This window comes from Silurus meridionalis, chromosome 8, assembly GCF_014805685.1.
Source record: "Silurus meridionalis isolate SWU-2019-XX chromosome 8, ASM1480568v1, whole genome shotgun sequence".
NCBI classification, from domain to species: domain Eukaryota; kingdom Metazoa; phylum Chordata; class Actinopteri; order Siluriformes; family Siluridae; genus Silurus; species Silurus meridionalis.
The window spans coordinates 18,031,882-18,055,727 of NC_060891.1; the positions used below are offsets into that span (position 1 = coordinate 18,031,882).

The 23,846-nt window shown below is 35.6% G+C and overlaps 1 protein-coding gene across 1 annotated transcript in view; it reads right to left on the minus strand.

The window, feature by feature from the left end:
• The window catches only part of sntg2 (syntrophin, gamma 2), a 62,789-nt gene that overhangs the window by 29,668 nt on the left and 9,275 nt on the right, over positions 1-23,846 (minus strand). Inside the window, 1 exon segment of the mRNA XM_046856230.1 lies at positions 7,724-9,466. Within this exon segment, the coding sequence (XP_046712186.1) occupies positions 7,724-7,792 (69 nt within the window). The 5' untranslated portion in view covers positions 7,793-9,466.

Sequence of the window (23,846 nt, forward strand, 5' to 3'; positions counted from 1 at the left end):
GACAGCCGCAACGCCTCAATCGACTCTGAAATATGTCTTAATTCAGTGAGAATGGCATTTGTAAATAAGAATATCTTCCATAAAACAAACATGTTTACAAGTTTTGTCTCTGGAAAAGTTCCAGCCTCGGGATTGATTTTATGTTTCTGATAAGAAACAGCTCTTTCGAAGGATTAACTGAACATATACTAAATAAAAAATGCTTTCAGGTCTTTACCACTTAAAGAAAAAGAAGGTGCTAAGGATAGATAGCATAAAGCTTTCGAGTTAATTTACTTAGACTCAGAAATTAATCCCAAGCGCACATTCCTGTAGCTGGTAAATTGAAAAATATTCCTCAATACGTGAGCAAAATACAAACAAGTCTGTACCAAACAGGTCTGTACTGGTCATGAAAGTAGATTTTCAGTCCTGAATCTACAATATTTATGAGGGTAAATTTAGGGAGTACAATGTCAAAAGCAAATAGAGTCTGTATAGATGAATATGACTATGTATAGAAATATATGGCTCAATATACAAAATCATGTTCTGTCATTGATTTCCTCTTCTTCTTTAGTGACCTTGCTTAAAAAATACAATACAAAATGTCTGTTATTAAAAAGTAGTGTGCAAAGTAAACAATAAGGGATTAACTATTAGCAGACACATTGTGTGCATATTTTTGACCCATGTGAGGGTGACATTAATTGGTGTAGGTCTACAGTTACACTGTCCTGGCCTAGTTCTCTGCCCAGCACTCGGGCCTTTTCTCCCAAGAGACTCGCACATTTAGGTCGAGTACCTTCACCTCTAATTCCAGCGGGACAAGATAATTAATCAATGTTTAGAATCTGAGCCTGAATCTATGAGTACCCTGAAATATTATGTGCTTTGGGATCTGCACCAGACTTCATCAGCCTCCTGAGATTTACATTGTATGGCTAGCGTAACTAAGACACGAGTACAGTACATTAGTGCATGATTCAATGATGATGAACTACCGGTACCCTTCTGCCCCGCTGACCCATACACACGTATCACAACTAAGAAATGTGTCTAATTAACAGGCTGTATTAATTTTAGTAATGATATCAGAAGATTTGCCAAGCTGCAAATGCAGGTTGCGAATGGAACATTTTGCAGCATTGGTCAGGTTTGATATATCTATGTTTCACTTAAAAGTTTATAAAGTATAAAAAATGCAGGATCAGGACCCAAGAGAAAAGACCATGCTGTGTTCTCTGTGCTGATGCATAGCGTGCACACTATTTTTCATTACTACACATTTCAATAGCTGTGAAATGCAGCATGGGAAGCATGAGAGTTGATGAGGGGTGGATGTGGTAAAATCAACCAAGCGAAAAATGCATGCATCTATTGACATTTTCTGCTCCTGCTTTTATCTCTGTAGTCCTGCCTGAGGGTTTCATGATTTCATTACTGAAAAGTAGAAGGTCTGACCTGCTTAAAAAAATGAAAACAAAACACATCCCTTTGACTTTTGTAGGAAAGTTTCTTTCAGGTTTGTCAAAAGTGGTTCTCTTCCAAAAGAGAGAGAGAGAGAGAGAGAGAGAGAGAGAGAGAGAGAGAGAGAGAGATCTGATGGCAGGGCTACCTCAATTAAAGCATTACTGCGAAGGAGACTGGAGGTCAGCTGCTGCCTGGAGATCAACACTGATAATTTTCTACTCCTCCAAGTCGGCTTCTCACAGATCCTTAGCCAAAATATTGCCTTTTTCTAACAGCAGGGACAGATGATAAATAGTCAATATAACATGTACTGCAAGATTAAAAACCCTCCTTTTAATCCATAAAGTCACTGGTAGTGAAAGGTAGTTTCAGGATGAAGTGCATCGCACCTACTTCACCGTTTTTAAACTTGATTTCTTTCACAGATAAAAGATACAGTCACTTAAAACTAGTTGGTGTAAATCTGTTCAGCATCTGCTGTACAACTGTACAACAAGATGTTAATCACAGAATGAAGAGAAATCAGCTTGAACTTGGAATTAGATGGTGGGCTTTCTAGGAAAACTGCAGTAGAGATTTTTCAAAGTGATGGGAAAAGGAATTGATCTATCTCAACTCTTCCATTCTGGTCTAATTCTAATAAAAAAAATAGTCAGCAAATAGAGATCATTTACAATCTAAAAAAACCTTGTGGCAAATGGTTTTGAAGCACAGTAATCACCTGAATGAAGTTAGAATATTGAAACACTTAAAATTGGCTATATAACAAACTAGAATTTACAAGTTTTCCCAAAAGCATTATTCCTAATGTGATTTCAATAGAACTGTCATTTAAGACATGCTACATTGCTTATGAGAAACATAACCCATCTTTAACTTTGCAAAGTTGTCAGAGATGATACATCAGTAATTAGCACTGAATCAGTTTGTAAGTTAAAAGAACTTTCTTCCTAATCCAATATACTGAATTAAAGACAACAGAAAAGTATCTAGCCATCCTGCCTCATGTGCAAAACCTAATCATCCAAGACTCGGCGCTATCCAAATGATATCCTGACAAAGACAAATGATATGCATACTTCACATAATTAAATGGCATCATCGCCATTTTCATAATATCAGCCTCAGAAACATAACAAATAAATGTCATATTAATCACCAGCATTCTCACCTTTCACTATTGTTTTTCTTAATTAAAAAAATATTCTTTCATTTAAAACTTTTTCTAAAGAGATGGCACAATAAAGCTTAAAATATATCAGTGGGTATTACAATTTCAAACACGGATAAAATAAAATAGTGAGTTGGGGAAAAATGATGCAGAAGTGGAGCCTTTGCATTGGGTCTGTAAACTACATTAATAGAGCTGATTTTTATCATCTGAAATATTAGCAAGCTTAGAAAGTACTGTGACAAGTCTGCATCTGAAATTGTCAAATTAACAGTCACTGAAGATAATTTGGGCAAACCAGTGAAACAGCACACTTAATGATCTACTGTTTACATTTGGCATGGGCTATTAATCTGCTAGACAATTTATTATAATGTGAACTTCCAAATATCATTACTGTTTGACAAACAATAATATGTGTACGTCAAGTTACGAACAAGCTCTAGGGTCTCAAGTTTGATCCTGAGCTCAAACTGTGTGCACTTTTGCATGTTTTTTCCAGTGCATGTGTAAGATTCCTCTAAGGTTTCCACCCACCTTCCAAAATCAAGTATATCGACTAGGCCCTAGCTGTGAAAAAGGGTGTGAATGTGTATATATGCATGATAAACTGTGCTGCTTCTCACCCATGATTATGGGATGAGTTAATTAATGAATAAATTATTTAATGAATAAATATGTCATAGTTTTATGTTTTTGATAATATTTCATAGTTTATGTTATGTTCTATCTGTAAACATGTCCCCAAATGAACATATTATAATGTTATAACCTGTTATAATGCATGTAAAAACTACTATAATCAACTTGTTTTTTTTTTTCTATCTGGTTCAGAAATGTCATTTTGGCATTGGACTCTTCTTCTCAGCTTGGTTCTGCTTGAAGGAAACCAATTCCTTTTTTATTTCTTAGCCCTGTTGCAGGGTAAGTGTTGACCAGCTTTATTTAGGGAGCTAATTTGCTAGTATCTAAGACTATATCAGTATGTTTCGAGATATACCAATACACCAGCAGCAAGTTAATATTAGCATAATGCATACCACATCACTGTTTAATTCTCAATTAATTTTCAGTAACAGTAGGGATCTGACAATAGTAATCTTAAAAGATTCAAACTCACTTAAATAGTGTATAGTATCCAGAGATGTATAGCTTTTCTATCTTAAAAAAAAAATGCTTGGTTCGAAGAACCATGTCACCATGATCATCACAGATGATACACATAATCTAAAGCAAATAGTACATTGATCTTTTCTATGGATGTTATATGGTAAAAACATTGTATATGAAAAACATTTATTTAACATTTATTCAAGGAGACTGTATAAGTGCCTTTGAAGCAAAGCAATTCCTTTAAGATTTTAGCTGTAGGAGTGGCTTCAGGGCAGAGAATGTTTAGCTTTGTGTTTATCAGTCAGTTGACAAACTACATTTCTTGCCTTATTAAAATTCAAAAGAGAGAAAAAAAGATGAAAAGGAAAGATTGTTTACAACTCTTATAAATTGATAAGAGGAACATATTTAATATAATTATGGACAGATAATAAAATTAAATGTGCCATGTGTCCAAAACAATCACTGCGGAGTAGCAACATAGCAAAGCATACAGTACCTAAGCTCTGGATAATGGTGAGTGGTGCTGTCTCAAAGAGTACCTATCCCATGATCCCATCATCTAGCTTATCTGGTTTTCTCCCACCTCCAAAACATGCTCCCAAAACAAGTAATAGCCAAAATAAATTGCCTCAATGTGTGAATAAGTGTGTGAATGTGTGTGCATGGTGCTCTGTGATAGCCTGCCTGTATTTTCCCACCTCAGGCTTCAAATTCACTGCAACCCTGACCAGGATAAAAAAAAAGTTATAATTAGGGTTAGTAAAAGTGTGATGAAATGATTGAGTGCAATTTTGGGAAACGCATGTGTTATACAAGGAATATATCATTTTAGGACAAGCTAAAGGAAAATTATCACCTCTGTGAAGGTAAAGACGATCTGGACAAGGTCATCTGCTAAATGCCACAAATGTAAATGTAAAGACACACCACCCTGGCACTGATTACTACATAACTTTCAATCCTGGCTCTATTTCTGGCAAGATGTGCATGCACAAGTCATAATCTGTGGTTTGATTCTAATATCAAAATAAGGCCAGTACAATACTTAAGACCTTTGATTTATAAAATGTAATTTCAGACAAAAAAAGACAAAAAAAATGGAATAAAGTCGTGATTAAATATTAGTCAGTATTTAAATTGGTGAAAAGGCAGCTGTGTTGAAATGATGATAAAATAACATTGAAAAATAATCTTGTTTCATTTGCTCAAACACTGTCCAAGACCATGGTGATAAAATTGAATCTCAAATAAGACTAATGCAATACACAATCCATCCAAACATTTATAGTGAAAGTAAAGAAATTCATATTAAGAAGCAATGTTATTTCTATTTATGTAAATCATTTAGTATAGTCTGTTGGTTTTTATACTTCTGCAAACCTAAAATTTGCTTGTGAATAAAGCCAGAGAGTGTTCTGTTCTATTTTTATGGAGTACCAGTAGATGCTTCACATTTTCTACAATCCGGCAGATTGTAAAAGAGATAGAAGCTCAAATAAGTAGAAACATTTTCAGGCAGAAGTCCTGCATAAGCTGTGCAAGCAAAGTGCTTCTGAGACTACAGGAGGTACAATCAGTTGATATTGTTTTATTTTTATTTTTTTTGCCAGTGGTATGATTCATCAAACTGCTCACAGAAAACTTGTCTAGAACCTCTGAGATGAGGTTACAGTGCTCACAGAACACAATACAAAAATTATAGTTTGGATGTGTGCCATTTTGCATATTACAAGCTGTTGCAGTTTTAGGACCACAAAGGCCACTATTATAAAAAAAGATCAACAAACGATAGAATGTACAATCCTATCCATATTGGTTGCTCATCTACTGTTATATTTGTCATGCTTCTGTATCTTTGTATATTTATTATATGCATCAGACTTGCATGGCATAATCAAAATTTTGCTGAAGATATATGCCATCATATGATTAATATCTGAAAATAAAAAATGTGCATGTTTTCCTGGAAGAACAGTATGTGACAGATGTAAAATTTGCTTGAATAAAATGTTCATAGAAAGATGATTTCTGATGTGTTATTACACGTTGCTGCCCATTACACAGATGCTTGTGTTTTAATCAGCATGGTAGATAAAAAAAGCTGAAAAACTGAAATATAAACCATGTGACTACATCACAAAACACAAATCTAGTTCACTCATGTTCACAGTTTTTTTTTTCTTATGGAATCTATGGACTAGTCTTATGAATTGCTGTCTTGCAATATCTTGCTGTTTCAGCCACATTGTAAATAACAATGAGTCACCCTTTACACAAGAGCTAAAACCTTAGCTCAGATAAAAAATGAATATGACAGAAGTCCATTACTCAAACCTTTTAGCATTTCAGACACATATTAGACATCTCCATTATAAACTGAATAGCCATTTACAGAAAAGTCTGTATAGCAACACTAACTTGTTCAATAAGTGTCATCAAACAGTACAGATCTCATAAACTAGTAAGGGTTTATGGAGAAATGGCATCGTGAGAAATGTGTGTAATTAGCGAGTCTAATCTGAGCGATTGCTACATTAACATGACCTGAAAGTAACACATTTCTGAGTTTTGGAACATCTATCTGAGTTTTTCCTGAGCAGTAGCACCATGAGAAAATAGGTATATTTATGGCTGTGTATTTTTAATTAATTAACATTGCAATGTTTTAAGAACATACATATGAGAGAAGCATTACACATAAAGGTCTATACAATGAGTTTGACATTTTTACACATTAATGGTTTCTGTTCTTCCTGGGTCAAGGCCTATAAAGGTATCTTGTTAGATCCTATGACATATTCATGTAAACCTCTGCAACATCTCACTTCCTTTCCATGCACAGCTGTCAGGAGAAATTAGCACAGATAAGGTTCATGAGCAATTAGCTGCTTTGTCTTTTTCTGAAGTTTCTGACATTTAAATGTTAAAGCTCAGAGCTTATTATCACCACTGTCAGATGTATTATAAGCTAACAAAAAACTGACAAAAAAACAAAAAAATAATGAACATTGAGGATGTTTTTAAAGAATATAGGAAATTATACAAGCTATGACAAAATTATGAAATCTTCAATACTCACTTACCTGCTCAACACTAACAGCATACCTGATCAGCAAAAAAATCATCCCTAACACAGACAATCCGATTCCATAATATGACTAAGACAATTATTATGATGTGGTTTTCTTCTTTGTAGGGAAACTTCATGATTACTACAAACGTTACGCTATATAATGACTTTAGGAGAGAAATAGTCAATACTCACATCTGATCTTTTGAAAAAAGAGATGAAAATGAAAACCAAAGAGCAATCCAACACAAAATGCTGTGCTCTGCATCTATTCTGCATGAGAGCGAGGTGTGAAATTACATATCCAGATTACACACACATTTTATATATATATATATATATATATATATATATATATATATATATATATATATATATATAGTGGATCATGATTAAACACCCACAGAACTAGCAACAGAAATACCAGGCTGATTAAAAAACAAACAAATTGCTGTACACTAGTCCTAATCATACTGTGTAACAAATAATAACTGATAGAACAGTCATTGCTTTTTACTTTTTAATTACATGATGAAACTTCTACATTATAAAAAATCATTTTGCCTTCTAGGTCATTCTAGATAATTGCATTAAGTGCATAAGAAGTGCAAAAGTGTACAAGGCATGGACTGAATGTGGTTATATGTTGCACAAATAATCACTTAAAAGCAACGCTTTGCATTGCGCTTTTTTTTATAACGCGAATAAAACGAATGGCATGAAGGTATGAACGCGTTTCGGTTCCCTCTGCATTACAAAGTTGCATTATGTGTGAGTACAGGGACCTGCAATACCGATCCTATATTTCTCTCATGTTTACCGAGCCCTTACATCAGCCTCATCAACGAGCATGCTGATTGATCAGTAGCTCTTGCTTCAGCGTGTTTGAAGGAACAGAGCCCAGGTTTCCTCACCCATGTGGGGAGCCAGAGGCTGCCGGGGCGCTCGAGCGGATCGGCTCGCCGTTTGCCGGCCGCGTTCATTTCCCGCGCAGCCGCTGCACCGAGCCGAAAGCACGTCGCTCACACATCTATCCAGATGAAGGACGGAGACACGGCGAGAGGAAACACGGGCTCGCTCACTTTCCCCCGGAGCCGAGCATCGCACTCATTTATAAACGATTCAGCCTCGTCCAAGTTGGGCACAGGTTGAGAAATATCCTCTCACAGCGCGGTCTGTACAGTTCCTGCTCCAGCCAGAAGTAGTGGCATAGCCTAGACCGAAACCAGAACTTCCACCTTTAATGACAGAGCGAGAGACAGAGACATAGTTCCGAGAAGACAGGAAGTTTGAGACGAGGCGTCTGTGTCCTTAGTTGCGCGCGCGTAACAGAGTTCGAGATGGATACAGGGGGCACGAGGAGGATATGGCAGCTCGTTTCACAACGCTGCGACTCTCAGCGCGCGCTCAAAACGCGTGCGTGACGTCGAACTGCCCTGTAAGTCGAAACTCGTCGTAAGTGGAACATTTCCCTGGAAGCATTACCAAGCCGCGAATTTGGGCTGCATACTGGAGTCGTAGCCTGTTCTTCTTTATAGCCGGAGTAATTCGTTGAGTCGTCTCGTCGGTTTGGATGCTTTCTGAGGTGGTGCATCAGGTCTCGTGACGCGATGCCCTTTAAGAAGGCAGTGAATGAGCGAAGAGAATGACGGGTATTGCTAGAGAACACAAGCAATCTCTATACCAGACAGCTATCAAATGAAGTGCGTTAAATGCTGTGTGATGAAGCCGCACGATACAACAGTGCTGTTTTTTTTTTTTTTTACTATTGTAAAACTAACACAGAGAGATGCTGTGCGTAAATGAGGCATCCACGATTTATAGTGCACTGTGACCATCCTAAACAAATTCAGATGTTCTGTAAGTGTCTGTAGTAATTCATGTTTGGATGAATTATGGCAATGACCTTCAACATGATGATAATTGCAAATAATAAATGATGGGAGCCAACTTTTCAGCAAGGTTTTGCTATATTGCAAGGTCAAATCGAGTACAAGTGGCCATTTCTTTTAATTCTTTACACTTTATACAGTAGCTGGCAGAATCTTAACGCAGACAATGAGACAATTTACCTACTTCAAGCTCATTCAGCTTAATCTAATTCCAGCATAATTGGTTACTGCTCTGTGTAAAATAAATAATAATACGGGTGTCCAAGTTTTACTGTTGATTGAAAAAAATAAATAAAAAATCAAAGCTCGCCATCCACCTCATTTCTCTGAAGACCTTTAACAAGTGTCAAATGTTGCAATGTACATGCTTTGCTGTAAAAGTGCATTTCAGCGCCTTCTGTGTGTGATGTGAAGTGGGATGCAAAGCGTGGCTGGGAACAAGGCCAAAGGCAGATCCAGCGGCCCTGGCTTCAGAAAGAGCCGGTCACTGCTGCTTAGACAGCCTGGCTGATAAACATTCATTTCACATGGGCTGACTAACAGAAGGGCCTGTGCACACCACACAGGCTCAAGTTTGGCAAGGGCGAAGGAGGCATGCGGGGTCTAAATTTGCACCACGCTCATCCTGATATGCTCGGTGGAATGCAGCATGACAGAGCGGTTAACTGAAATGGTGGGAGACACCTTCGCTTGAGCCTGTGAGGCAGCTTTGTTCACCTCCTCCGCAATGGTTGTTATTCCTTGCATGTCAGGATGCGAGTCACCCTGGGGAAGATATTTCACATTTTTAGGGAACGCCGCATCAACAGTTTAGCATGAAAGCATAATTTTTTTTCCTCCCTCCAAACCCTGTCTCTTGCTCCCAACTCATTTACACTGATAAAAACACTTGACTCGCATAGAGAGATGGACATCAATAGAATATTTATGTCTTTAACAGCAGTGAAAATATCAAGCAACATTGCTTTGCTCTTAAAGACTCAAAAAAGTGTTTTATTAAGATGCATATTACAATTCAATAATTAAGATTGCTATTTGGCTTTTTTATATCTATGAAACATTTTATAGAATGTAAAACTTATTTTTACACATTTATTAGCTTATTTTTTCCTTCTGTAAAGAGCAGGACATATCATAAATCTGACCTCAAAACCTTGAAAAAGCTTTACCAGTGCCAAGGAGTACTTTCTAAAAATGTGCATCATTTCACTTGGAGAGCATATTCTTGCTTTCAAACTCTCCTGTAGATCTTTGTAGAGTTTGCAACATACCCCTGAGGTTAAAGCTTGTGAAATGCAGCAGAGAAACTTAATACTCTTTTCACGTTTTCTTCAAATGCTGATTTTTTTCTCCATTTCTTCTGGCCTCATTGTTGTCTTTTATATATTGTGCTTATTTCAAGCAATATAGATGTGGCTTGGTGGGGATTCAGAACAGCCTCTCAAAACCAGGGGCTGTGGGATGTGACCTGGGCTTTGCCAAGCAGGTTCTCATTTACACTGTCAGCAGGGGTCTGTTTGTGAAAGACCACCAATTTCATCTGGGATAAAAAATATTGTTGCTTGGGGAGGAAGGGTTGTGTGCATTTAATATTTAGCGGACTGTGGCTCTTGTTTTGGGTCTGTAAGAATAAAGGAGAAATTGCCAAGAGCATTCCTGATAAAGGAAACAAATAAACAATCAGTAAAAAAAAAAAAATCAGAAGTGTGTTTTCAAGTAAATTATCTTTTTGTTCTGTATGATCAGTGGGGTGTGGCAGACAATTAAGAATATTTGTATCCAAATAACAACTCACAGTCAAGAAAAGTTTTATTCATCACATTTCATTTGGGTCATAAGACACAGCCTTGGTTGGCTTAGCAATATGCTAATTAGCAATCACTTGACAGATGAATGAAATACTATACCCTTTAATGTCTGGCCACTAAAATATTGAATACAATGCAATGCCACACCTGATCAGCATGCCAAAGAGGTAATAAAGGAGTTTATTCTGGTATATTCAGTATACAGTTTCCTCAGTCTGGCTTTATTTTCAAAGTAAGTCTCTGTGCAAACAGTGATTTAAACATTAAGTAGGTACTTACCTTTGTTTACATTTTATATAATCAAACTGAAAAAAGCCCTACATATTTTAACTAAGATGTACTATATAGACAAAATATACAATTGGGACACCTGACTTTTCCCAGTCATATGTGCTTCTTTCAAAAAACTGTTACCACAAATTTGGAGGCAAACAAATATATAGGACGTCTTTTGACTCATTACAATGAACTAAGAGACCAAAATCTATTTCAGCATGACAATGCTTCTGTGCAGAAAGAAAACCCCCTGAAGAAATGGTTTACATGGTTTGAATAGGAAGATCTTGACTGGCCTGCTATAGAGCTTTGACCTCAATTCCACTGAACACCCTACATCAGGACCTTTAGATATCATTTTGTCCTTGTGACTAAATGTACACAAATATCAACATCCACAGTCCAAAATTCAGTGTTACATTTTCCAAGATGAGTGGAGGTTATTATAACAGCAAATAGGAATTAAAAGTGGAATGGGTTGTTAATAAAGCACATATAAATGTTATAATCAGGCGTCCACAGACTATAAAGTACATATTGGTTTGGCTTACTAGTGACATAAAATGAATGCAGCAAACCTGTCCTCTTCACAAGTCTGTAATTAATTTAATTCTAGTATTGTGTGCTAAGGCAGAAAAGTGCATTATGATTAGTCATTGTGTATTATAATGATGCTTCCTAATGTATGCATGAGAATGTGAGACTTTATAATGAGCAATGAGAAACTTCATGAAGAGCTTTTATGTACATGCACAGTGCTCTCTTAATTAAAAAGCCCCTGTAACCTTATTGTCATGCTTATATAAAGTGTCAGAGTTGCCACAGCATTTAAATTAGTTTGTTTAATGAGTCTATTAAGGTGTCTATACTGATAATAAAAAAAAGAAAAAAAAAAGAAAAGCATCATCTGAAAGCAGTATTAATATGAGGCATTCAAGCAGTGTTTACATGAAACAACACATTTTCTGTAATTGTTCCTGGATTATTTATTCAACTTATTATTCACCATTCAATTATTCCTTGTTAGTACAGACATTTTGTACCAAGAGGTCTCAATGCAGCTGATCTCAAGGGATTACAGAGCAGGAAAGAAAGTCACTCGTTTAATGATTGAATCAAAATTCAGTATCAATTGCATGGATGTGCCCAGACGGCATCCCACCCACAAAAAAACAAAAAACTTTAGAAAGTGACAGGCAATAACAAGACTAAATAAGTACACCTCTGCACTAATAAAAAATAAATAAAAAAAGAATTTGTCATAGCATACTGTTGATTAGATGAGCAAACAGACTTGCTTATGCTCTTTGAGTGAACAGGCCTTCCTTTTACTCATTTTTAAACAATACCACATCAATGTTGTGAGAGTTTATTGAGTAAAGAAAACACAGGGTGAAGGAATACAGGAAGACAGAGATCTTCTATGGTTTAAAGGTTTAGAGATCATTACTGGAATGCTGCTGTGATCGTACACTGTCTTTCATAATCCACAGACATATCTGGGGCTGTCATGGCAAACAAAGAAAGATGCAAACGCCGACACTGCTAGATAAATAATGCTTTCGTCTGTACTCAGCTATAGGAGGATACTGTGGTTCATCCTTTCTATTAGTGTCTGTCAAATACAAACCTGTACATTTATTTATATACATGTATAAATTGTAGGAAATATTTGTCATAGCATACTAATGTGTCTATAGAAAAAAATATTCTTTCCTCTATCTTTACCTTTAAAGAATCATAGCTATTGATTCAGGTTTAAGTTTTATCTGCCTCAAACTGAAAAACAGAACATCACTCAGGTACTTAAAGTTGATCGATTGAAAGTTGTGCAAGGATTGCTACTCTGTATGATAACACCATAGTAGTTCTGCCTGCAAGACAAAGCATTGGTTTATATTATTTCCTATTCAAATATGTTTTTCTAATATTTCTTTCTAGATCTTCCAGAACATTAAATATATCTAAAAAAAATTAAAGCATGCTATTGCCTGGCTATTGTCAATTATTAACTGATTATTATAAGGTATAAGAATGTATAAGGTATAAGTAAAAGAAAATAGTTCTGTAAGTATCGGTATAGATGCATGTTACCAATCAGGATTGTAACAAATGCTATGATTTTCAATGGGTTACATCACAACAACAAGCTGCTGATTTATTAACTACTTATTTACCTATATGTGTAGAATATTTTAAGTTGTTACATAATACAAAGCACATTACAAAATATTGTTTCATATTAAAACATAATTGTGAAAGTCTTTTCTTATTGTTTATTTGGGAGCTCAATATTCTGTTTGGGCTTTTTGAAAAGAAAAAATATTTATCCTAAAGAGGTTCAACTTGGAACTGTATTGAGGTACTACAGCAGCCAAAAAAAACGTAAAATTTATTATTGAACCGATAGGGTATATTAACTTGCTTACTTTACCATTTAAAAGCTTTTTTATGTGACTTGGATCACATGAAATGACATTTGAAATTACAAATGTACAATTATGAGATAATTGCCTAATATTATTGGTCTAAATAATATCAAACTGACTGAGCAGGAGGATTTTCTTTCTTTTAAATGTGGCAGTAATTATCATGAAACACATTTTAATCTGCAAGGAAGAACATATAAAAAGTTTATAATAATATTTCCCTGTGTTCTAGCATTCTTTTGCACAAGGCTAAAACAGTACACTATATGAAACACAGTAGTTGGTGAAAAATTGGAACCCTTGCAGTCTTATTACTTCCTTAAATTTTAGTCCCAGAGACTAGGATAAAATACAAATGAATCTGTGTGCAGCTGCACACTCTGGACTCCTGTAAGATGTGGGGGGACTTGGTAAAATATTTTAGTCATGGTGTATGATGTCCTTTTCATCTTAAACCCTGTCCTACACTTTTTTTTTTAATGGTGACATCCATTCTGCAAAGAGAACCATTCTTCATGCATGATTTACTCCTAAAATGTCATTAAGAAATACATGGATGTGTAACCCAATGATCCTTGAGTATTACTGCATTTTCATGCATGTAAGCAAGGCCTCAGAGGAATACAAAGAATACCTAATATATATGATCAGGATAGTTGGACCAGCATGCTATAATTTGAAAATGGTTCATTTGATTTTCAAAAAGAGACAGCAATTTCACTGATTCATCACAAAGGGAACATTGTCCAATCTACAATGGCTAATCAACATCTTGCTTTTTGCAGACTGTTTTTAGAGTGTTCACTACACAACACAGTCATTTATAAGCTCGTCTGTATACTTTCAGTATGGCAATTCTCAATGTTTAATTGTATACTTCAGCATAATACAAATCATATTAAACTATTATTTGTATTATTTTTATTACAACTGGACCACATTTAGTTAATCATAGCATATTTACTAGTTTACAGTTAAACAGCATTTTTTGTTGCATCATCTGAATTGAAATCTCTACAGTCGATCAGTTTAAAATTATATCTTGATTTCTCTTTTTTTATTGTGCAACATTTTACTTCAATGGCCAATTCAAGATTTTATTTTTATTTATTTATTTTTTAATGTATCAAAGTATTTTATATATTTTAAAGGTCAGAAATGTCCAGTTAATTTTTTATATCATGTCTCTCCCATTAAAAATGTAAACTACATTATTTAGAACAGTTTGGCTTTTCCTGTACAGTTGTGCCCATTTTTTCTAAAGGCAGCTGTTAGGTCTTCAGTCATGGTTCCATATCAGTGTTTGTTTTTGTTTTGATTTTAAATGTTCAGTCACACTATGAGGGAATAGTAATATACCACTTTACTCTGTATTGCATTACATGTGGGAGGTGATTTCTGCATTTTAGACAGGCGTGAAGAGCTGCAAAAAACTGACAATATAAATAAACCAATGTTTTATTGTACACAGTTATGAAAGCTTAATTTGTTCCAAAAGGCTCTAGCTTGTATTTATGTGGAAGTGAAACCTCTGTGATCTTCTTTCACCATGTCAGGCATTTCTGCAAGTTTTATATTTACTTGAGGCAACTTTTCTCTATTGTGGTGAACATTATCTCAGTTCTTTCATTGCTTTCAATGCTCTATATGTTTTTTCCTGACTGATCACAATCTGGAACTTTTGTTAAATAAAAAAGAGAATTCTCTGTGAAATAAAAAGTCAAGGCCTGATATAAGCTGCTCTTACATAACAATGATGAAATGGTGAATGTAAAAAAAACAACTTATAATACAATAATACTTAAATAATAATAATAAAACAATAACACTTTCTTTCTTTCGGCTTCTCCCATTAGGGGTCGCCACAGCGGATCATCCGCATGTTTGATTTGGCACGTTTTTACGCTGGATGCCCTTCCTAACGCAACCCTTCCCATTTATCGGGGCTTGGGACCAGCACTAAGGCTTGTGAAACCCTAATGGCTGGGGTTGGTTCCCTGACCGGGGATCGAACCCGGGCCTCAGCAGTGAGGGTGCTTAGTGCTGGTCCCAAGCCCCGATAAATGGGGAGGGTTGCGTTAGGAAGGGCATCCAGTGTAAAAATGTGCCAAATCAAACATGCGGATGATCCTAACCACTAGACCACCAGGGAACCTTAAACAATAATACTTAAATATATAATATATGATAAATATATATTATTACATTTTATTTGACTATACTGCACCATACTCTTTAATCTACATACAACAACAGTGTTAAATTCTCAAATGTGGCTGGTCAGGAGTTTATTGACAGGGACCTGCATGGTGGATGCACTATGTCCTCTAAGGCAAATAAATAGATTAAAAAACATTTTGTTAACAGTAATTCAAATTAGTGGTTTATATAAGTTGCGAGCCATGCAGTAAGCAGGCATTTAGTGGTGTTCTAAATGAGGCAATCCACCTCTTAATACCATCATTATCACTCCATGGCTTTAGAAAGCATCAATATTATACAGCAATGCAGTATAACAGAGCACTGCATCAAAGACAGGAGTGCAGCGAGAATGAATGACATTGCTAAACCAAGAAACACAATTAATACAATTCAAAAAGCCTCTTTTCACTGCAGCCACAACTGCACCGCCTGCAAACATGGACATTAAACTCCAAAATTACCCCATTCTTTCTGTGAATTACAGTTTTCCTGGAGATTTTAAATAAAAGCAGACCTTGTCCCAAGATGTCCATCTTTTCTTGAAATTCAGTCTTGTAAATGTCTCCGTAAGGATATCTGTGACAGAATACATTTCTTCTCCTCTATCAGCCTTGGAGTCAGCAAATCGAAATCTGATTGGTTAAAGCAACAGCTTCAAGCAACATGGATTGTAGGATACAGGATGCCCACAGTGTTCACAGTGTAAGCTCAAGGCAGACTTTAAAGTCTAAAAAATGTAACTTAAAACCCCTGAGAGGAACGCTATAAAATAAAGACAGTGGAATGCTGGAAAAAATGTAATACATATTCATGAAAAAAAAAGATATATTATACGTAAGTCAGTGATTCTGATACATTTCTGGGCATCAGAGAAGACCTTGCTGGCCCTGGTGGCCTGATGCTAGTTTATTTAAATATGCATACTCATACTCTATATTAGGGTAATAACTGCTCATTCACAGGGATGCACTACATAATCTCTTTTTGCAAATAAGGATTTTATATATATATATATATATATATATATATATATATATATATACACTGTGTATATATAAAAAGAAATTATAATGATAATTTTAAAAAATCATGAAAACGTTATGTAACAAAGAAGTGTCACTTATTTAATATTTATGAATTGACTACAACAATGCTGTGTCAGTGCTTTCTAAAGAAAGTGCAAAAAACTTTCTGTGTAGGGCAGAAGATTTTTAACATGGCAAGCAGTGTTTTTATGTTTGTGGGCTTTTTACAGTATATTAGAGATAATAAAGGTTGGTGAAGTAAAGACGGTTTAAAGCTGCTATAACATAAGTGATAACAAGAACTAACTAGTCTTGTGAATGTTTTACAATAATAAATGGAATTACAAGTGGTTTAAATTATGCCATTGTTTATTAGTTAAAATTGGCAAACTGCTATAGTATAAGTGGTATAAAACAATTCCGACTGTCATGTTTGTTAAAAAGAATATCTGAATATTACCTACAACATGGTTTAAAATAAATCCAACTAATCTATCTAATCTAATCTAACACCCCAAACACAACCTCTTGTTAACTTTGTAAATATTATAGAATTCTTGCAAAACAATAACAAAAACTAACCATAATTCCCATGCACAGGAGACTATACACAATATTTCCAGAAAGAAGCTAGAAAGTGTATTAAATTCCAGTATTGGCCTACCCAGAGAACTGTGCTTACCTCTGAGAGAACAGAAAGAATAAAGGCAAATGCAAATTCCCTTGCAGCGACTCCTTAATTAGTACACCTTGCTGATAATGGAGCCTTCGCATCTGAAACTTCCTCTGTGCATGGTGGTAACACCCTGTACATACAGTATGTAGCATCAAACAGCAGTGAGTAGGGGTAAAGAGAAAATTCTTTCAAAAAAGGCAAAAGCTTAGATCCTGAACTTATTTATTATGGATGAAGGAAACCACACATCTATACAGCCATGGGAAATCATTGTGCATCAGGCTGGCATTTGCTGCCATTGTAGCGTTAGTCAGGGTATCCACTGTGAAATTTCATTCACTGAATTTTAGAGAATATTAGCTGAAAGGAACTGACCCTAAAGAGCTGAATTTAAATTAGTCTAAATTCTCATATGGGCTTGATGAAAAACAGAAACTCTTTAATATGTCATTCATACAGTATATGTCTTGCGCACAGGGCAGCTTCGAACAGACTGCGTTATTGCCTGAAACATAACATCTGAATGTGTACAGAACCCAAAATATGCTCTGTTTAGATCTTCTGTTTCTATTACTGCTCTACATGCCCTTAATGTGACAGGTCACAAATGGGTAGCCTCTTCCAAGAGAGCTTTTGCAATAGAAAGCTACACCTTTGCTCGCATATGGAGTATGACATTTCACAGACTAAAAATAAGTGTATTTGTTTTGTAGACAGGACTAATTTATTCTGTGTCTGTACCTTATTCCTGTCCAAAATGGGGACAGACTACATTATTTTCATTACACTTTTAAAAAGACTCCCTTCTTACAGAACACAAACATTTTTAGAGCTTTGTACTACTAAACAGCTTGTTCAGTTGTTTGAGCACTATAGGAAATTCGAGTATTAATAGAGCTGTTGTTATGAAGGGGAGGGGGGTCAGGTTTTTGTGTGAGAGTTTACAAGAAATGGAGGTGTGCTTTTTCATTCACTAAATGTGTTTTATTTTCTGCGCTATTCCACATGAATGCCTTTGTAGGATCAATATACCCCACATGGCTGGATTGAAAAAAGATCAATGTGTGATCAGTGGGCCTACGGCAGTCATTACAATATAGTGCGTATATAATACACAATTAATAAAAAACTTATAAGAATTGCCATAATAAGCAAAAGGTGCCTGGTTTGATCCAGAGCCTGGTTTTCTTTTCTTTTTTTTTTTTATTGTTTCTTGTGACCTCCAGGTGCTTTGGTTTCCTCCCACCTCCCAAAACATGCTAGGATGTGTGTGTGTAAATGGTGCCCTGCAATAGACAGCCCACCCTGGGTGTATTCCCATATTGAGCCCAGTGGTACTGAGACTTTGAGTACATTGTGACCCTGACCAGTTCAGTAAAGCAGTGCAGTTTTTCATAGAGACAGTTTGGGAGCTAATTATCCACCTGTCGTGGGTTGCATCTGGTATGGTGAGAAAAAAGAAAACTGTGTTAGACAGTGGGTCAGCAGGGAACAGGGGCTGTAGTGCACCATGCCCTTTAAGGTTATTTTTAATTGGCTGGTTTCATTATTGAGAGCATTATAAGTGCACTTGTATTCCTAACTCAGAGTTAATCAACTTTAATTTTAGGGTATTTACACCTACACTAAATGAATGATGTAGTGGTTAGAGCATATGACACATGCACTCCCCCTATTTCAGGGGCCAAAAGTAATTGCAAAACACTAACAACCATAATTCATAATTATAATTAGGACAATTAACACACTACTAGATATCTAATAAACAAACATATTGTTTTGTCTATTTTGCCCAAAATGGAAAAACAGAACTCTTTAAATGGTCAAATGGACTCCAGCTCGATCAATCCTAGTTTTATTTGTGTTTGTTATCAGGCCCTAGAGGAGTGAGCTCAGTTATGGCAGGTAACCAAATAATGACTAATCTCTTAATAAAAAAACAAACAAGATATTTTTGGAAAATTACATCAAACATTTTATTAATCTTCATAATTCTACTTTTAAGTACAAGAAAACTACGTATATCAGTTAATTTCCCTGCTTCTAGCTTTTACACAAACAGGATGGCTCAGGATTGCAATTGTTTAATTTTCTAACTAATGATTTGTTGTTTAAAAAAAGAAAATTAAAAGCTTAATATTTTTCCATGCTTTGGAGTACAAGTATATATTAATCGTTAGACAAAATCTCAAGCCAGGTAACATCTGTCCATGGGTCACATTTGTTCTAAATAAACTAAAATTGTATTGGATATGTGCATATTATTTAATACATTTAAATACTTGCCCCATCAAAGAGCAGACTACTTTTCAGCACAATGGGAAGACAAATATCACAGAAATGAGTAAATTATAATTTCAGTGAAGGGTTTCTTTACCTTTCCTCATATTACAGAGGCAGATATTTTAGCTTTAATGGGGAAGAGCTGTACAGAGCACATAAAATATAAGGTACAAAGCCTATTCCCTTGTACAGACAAGTCATTTTCCACAAATCCTTTAACTGGAGCCAAAAAGAGGAGCCCTAAGTAAATGCAGCTATTGGGCCATTTACAATAGCATAAGCTTGTCTTATTATTGCTACAAGAATTAGGTCAGATAAATTGTTTAGATGGAAAAACCTCAACATCAATTCAAAGTGAATTTTAGGAGCTTTTTAGGTTGTGAAGAAAAAAGCATTTTCTAAAAACCAAATAATTCAATATAATAAGACTAGCTGAATGTGTCTAGTGCAGGATGAGGAGGAATGTCGATACAGCAACTTTTTGCATTTGTTGACAAGGTCTTTTGGCTGCCATGGCAAATTTGTAGTTTGATGGCAAAAGTGAGTGCTACCAAAGATACTCAATAAGACCAAAACTAATCATGTTGCCAATGGAATTAGAAAACTAACAAATAAAAGGTGTCATGTAATGTACCGTATTTTTCGGACTATAAGCCGCTACTTTTTCCACGTTTTGAACCCCGCGGCTTAATCAACGGAGCGGCTAATTTATGAATTTTTCCTGGGTTTTTCCCGTTTTCACAAACTTCAAGTCAAAAACTGAACCCCATAACATTAGACCAATAAAATTTCCAAACGGAAACAAAAAAACGCACCTCACCTGTGTTCTGAGCTGCACGGCATCGGGAGAAAAAACTTCCATCGGGTGCTTTTTAAATGCACGGCGATGCCAAAAGATAAACTCCCGAGAGAAATAGTTGTGAAAGGAAGGAGGAAGACAGTGAACAATGACTTTTTTGGTAGGCTACTGTGTAGATACAAGCCGCTGAAAGCGTTGAGTCTGGGTGAAGGGAGAGCTCGCTAACTCCAATTGCAACAGAAATCATATAAGCACAGACAGCTTTCCAAAACTTGTGCTTTTTCATTTTTCTTGGCAACAGCATTAAGGGTTAGTCAGAGAAACTTGAAATGAGCATCAGAAAATAATAAGGACATAATCCTCGTCTTGGACACACGCAGTAATACCGGAAGAATGAAGTGGCAGGCTATTCCCAAAATACCGCTATGCTCCTAAAGGAAGCACAACATATTTTACCCGTTACACCGTGTGTAACGTGTCTTTCAGTAAAGCCTGTGTAAAGTAGACATACTTATAGACTTATAGACAGGTGCGGCTTATTTATGTTAAAAATAAAATTTTTGTAAAATTCATATATACGGGTGCGCTTTATAGTCCGGAAATTACAGTAGTCAAATTTACATTATCTAATGTTTATACTATGTTACTTCAAATTTTTGCTGAACCCTGTAAAAACATAAAGGTAAAAAAATGTTGGTCAAACATTGAAATGAACCGTGGGGGTAAAAGACAGTTCTGCATCTCTTTCACCAAATTCATGTGACACATTTGTTAAAAGTGAAATGATTTGTTTTCTCTAGTCTTTCCTTCTCTGTCACTACTTTCTGTCCTTACATGATAGCAATGATAGATGCATCCAGTATTATAAAATTGTTGGTGCACACTTCTTGCCTTTTGCCTTCCCATTACAGTGAGAATAAAGAAAAAAGAATTTTATGCCATGTGGTGCAACCATGTGAATTTTTTGCTAGGCCAAGAGAAAGTTACTGATGAGTCCATCTATTTAAATACATAGAGATGATTGGTTATTTGTGTACAATTTGTAAAAAAATAAAAAATAATATTAATAATAAAACAACAAAAAACTGCTGTGCTCCAATGCTGGAGATAAATGTGAGTCAGTAGGTTATTAACTTTTACTGATTTGGTCAGTAATTTTAGTACTGCCATGAATATACAAAGTTGGGTCACAGTGTCATCTGTGTCTCTGTTTGAGATTTGATTGAAAAATGGTAGGGATCCAAATGTGAAAGAAAAAAACAATAAACAGGTTGTTTCATGTTCATTTCTCCAGAAAGTTCTTAATGCTTAGAGCAATGAATACAGGTTATTTAAACAAGTCAGATTAGTTGAATTTCCTTGCAACATTGATGGTAATTGATGGTTTTCATTAAACTGCAATTGCTGCAGAGGAGACAGTTGAAGAAGATAAAGTGAAGGATGAGTGAAAGCTTCTGGGCACAAGTTTTTAGCACCCAATTGGGCATCCTATCCAACAGTGCCACCCTGTTTGGCTTGCACCTGAGCAGCTGTAAATAGATGTCGTTCCTGGTTAGGAGCGTGTTCAAATGGGGGCTGGAGCGTCCAGGAAACTCTCACAGTCTGGTGAGAAATCTGAGGTGTCAAAAAGCATAAAGGTTGTTGAAAACTTTGCCAGAGGTAATGCATTCATGGTAGCTATGAGACCAACTGCACCATCCACTGTACCATAACTATAAAGAGGCATTGCTTTCAAGAGTATAATATTTGATTTTTAGGTCATGGAAGCATTATAATTCGCAATCTGTGCATAGAATGCAAACCATTCGAACCTGGACTATACATATGGCCAATCTGTCACATATTTTGAAGTGTACATTTCAGGTAACTCTATTTCATCAATGAGTTAAAATTTCATAGAGCTCAAAAATGTCCTAATATACAGCACAAAATGCGAAAACAGCCACTATGATGTTTATACCTACCATAGTATAGTATAAAAACCAGCAAGTATAAAAATAACAATATAACCGATACATAAGGAAGGTGTCACAAAATCCTACTATTCTACAAATTTCAAGTAAAGATTTAGTAAATTATTTCACAACCGTGCTCCTTGTGTTTAATGATTGATCAACTCAGCACAAAAGCTATTAGTTCTATTATTCATTTCATGATGCTTGTGACTATCTGGCTTTACTACCAGAAAGCATTATACCCTGAGACTGTTCCCATAATATAAAACGTGTTGAGATGTTTTACAAGAATTGTTCTGGCATATAAGACTTGTGGCTAATGGTAATTTTCAGTTAGCTCATTAAGAAGCTCCTAATTCAGATCTTGTTACAGATCTTCCCCACGTCACCTTCATTCTACAAACCCTCATTAAATCAGTCATGCACGAAAAAACAAAAGAGTAAGCACAGGGAAATCCTGGAAGACTGGACTGGAATTAATTCAGTGCATCATTCAAAACAAATTATTGGTTATTAAAAGACTGTAAATAAATGCCAATATGAAATCGTGCAATTACTCATGCGAATTGTGCCAAGCATCATGATAATTTCCAGCATCAGCAAGACAGCTTTTCTTTCCCCTTAAAATTACAAGGTGGGTTCTCCTCTCCTGTTCTTCTTTATTTCATTGCATTTATGCTTCTCAGGGAGGTATTTATTCCCTCTGTAATTCAGTAGAGCTGTGCGAAGACTAATCACTTTCTTCCTCTACCTCAGGCACCTCATCATGGTCCATTGTGTGCATTACTATTCCCTCTATTGCTGCTCCTGCTATCAAACACTATGCAGACCGGATTCGTAAATGTTGGCAGTCAGTTTAAATGAACATTGTTCATTTCATCATCTGATTTTCTTTAGTTCACTAATACAACACTCTATATAACACTGTGGAATAGATGATGTGGTTATTAACAAGTGGCTAAAAAGTGGTGCTTGATTATGGTTGACAGGGTTTTTTATTTATTTATTTTAGGGGGATTTTAAAGGCCCATGAATGCGCTTTAAAAAAGCACTGTAGTCTGCCTTTACTCTTTTTAAGTGGATGTCTGCTTTGTAACATGTAACAGAGCTTTTAACTGAATAGAAATATAATGGTACAAAACCAAAGATGGACTCAGACTGTCTGAAGCTGAAGCAATATGCTGAGCATTGTTAGCCTTTTCACAGGGTCTGACAGGAAAAATATAAATCTGCTAAGGCAAAAAGGCTGCAAAAAGGACACCCTGCCAAATGGAACACCTATTAAAATGTGTCTGTGCAGGTCTGCACCTAGTTCCTTTTCTTTTGTCACAGCCTGTCTATCTTTGTCTTTTTTTATTTTTAAAAGGTCTTTATCTACCTTACACTACAGTTTTCTTTTAATTTTAATTATTTGAAATTACTTGTATGTGCAACAGTGCAGCAGCACTACTGCAGCTCCACTGCGACTTTGTATTTGGAATATTGTTGCATTTATAGCAAGCAGGGTTTTTCCACATTTAAATAAGATCTTATGAATTGTTACCATTGAATGGTCAACAAATTGACCATTCTGCAGAGCTCACTAAAGCAGGAGAGTATCACATTGCAATCACCATACATTTATTATTTTTAAATCCTGAATCAAATTATCCTGAATCAAATTGATATTTTTTTTCTGACATAACTGACATT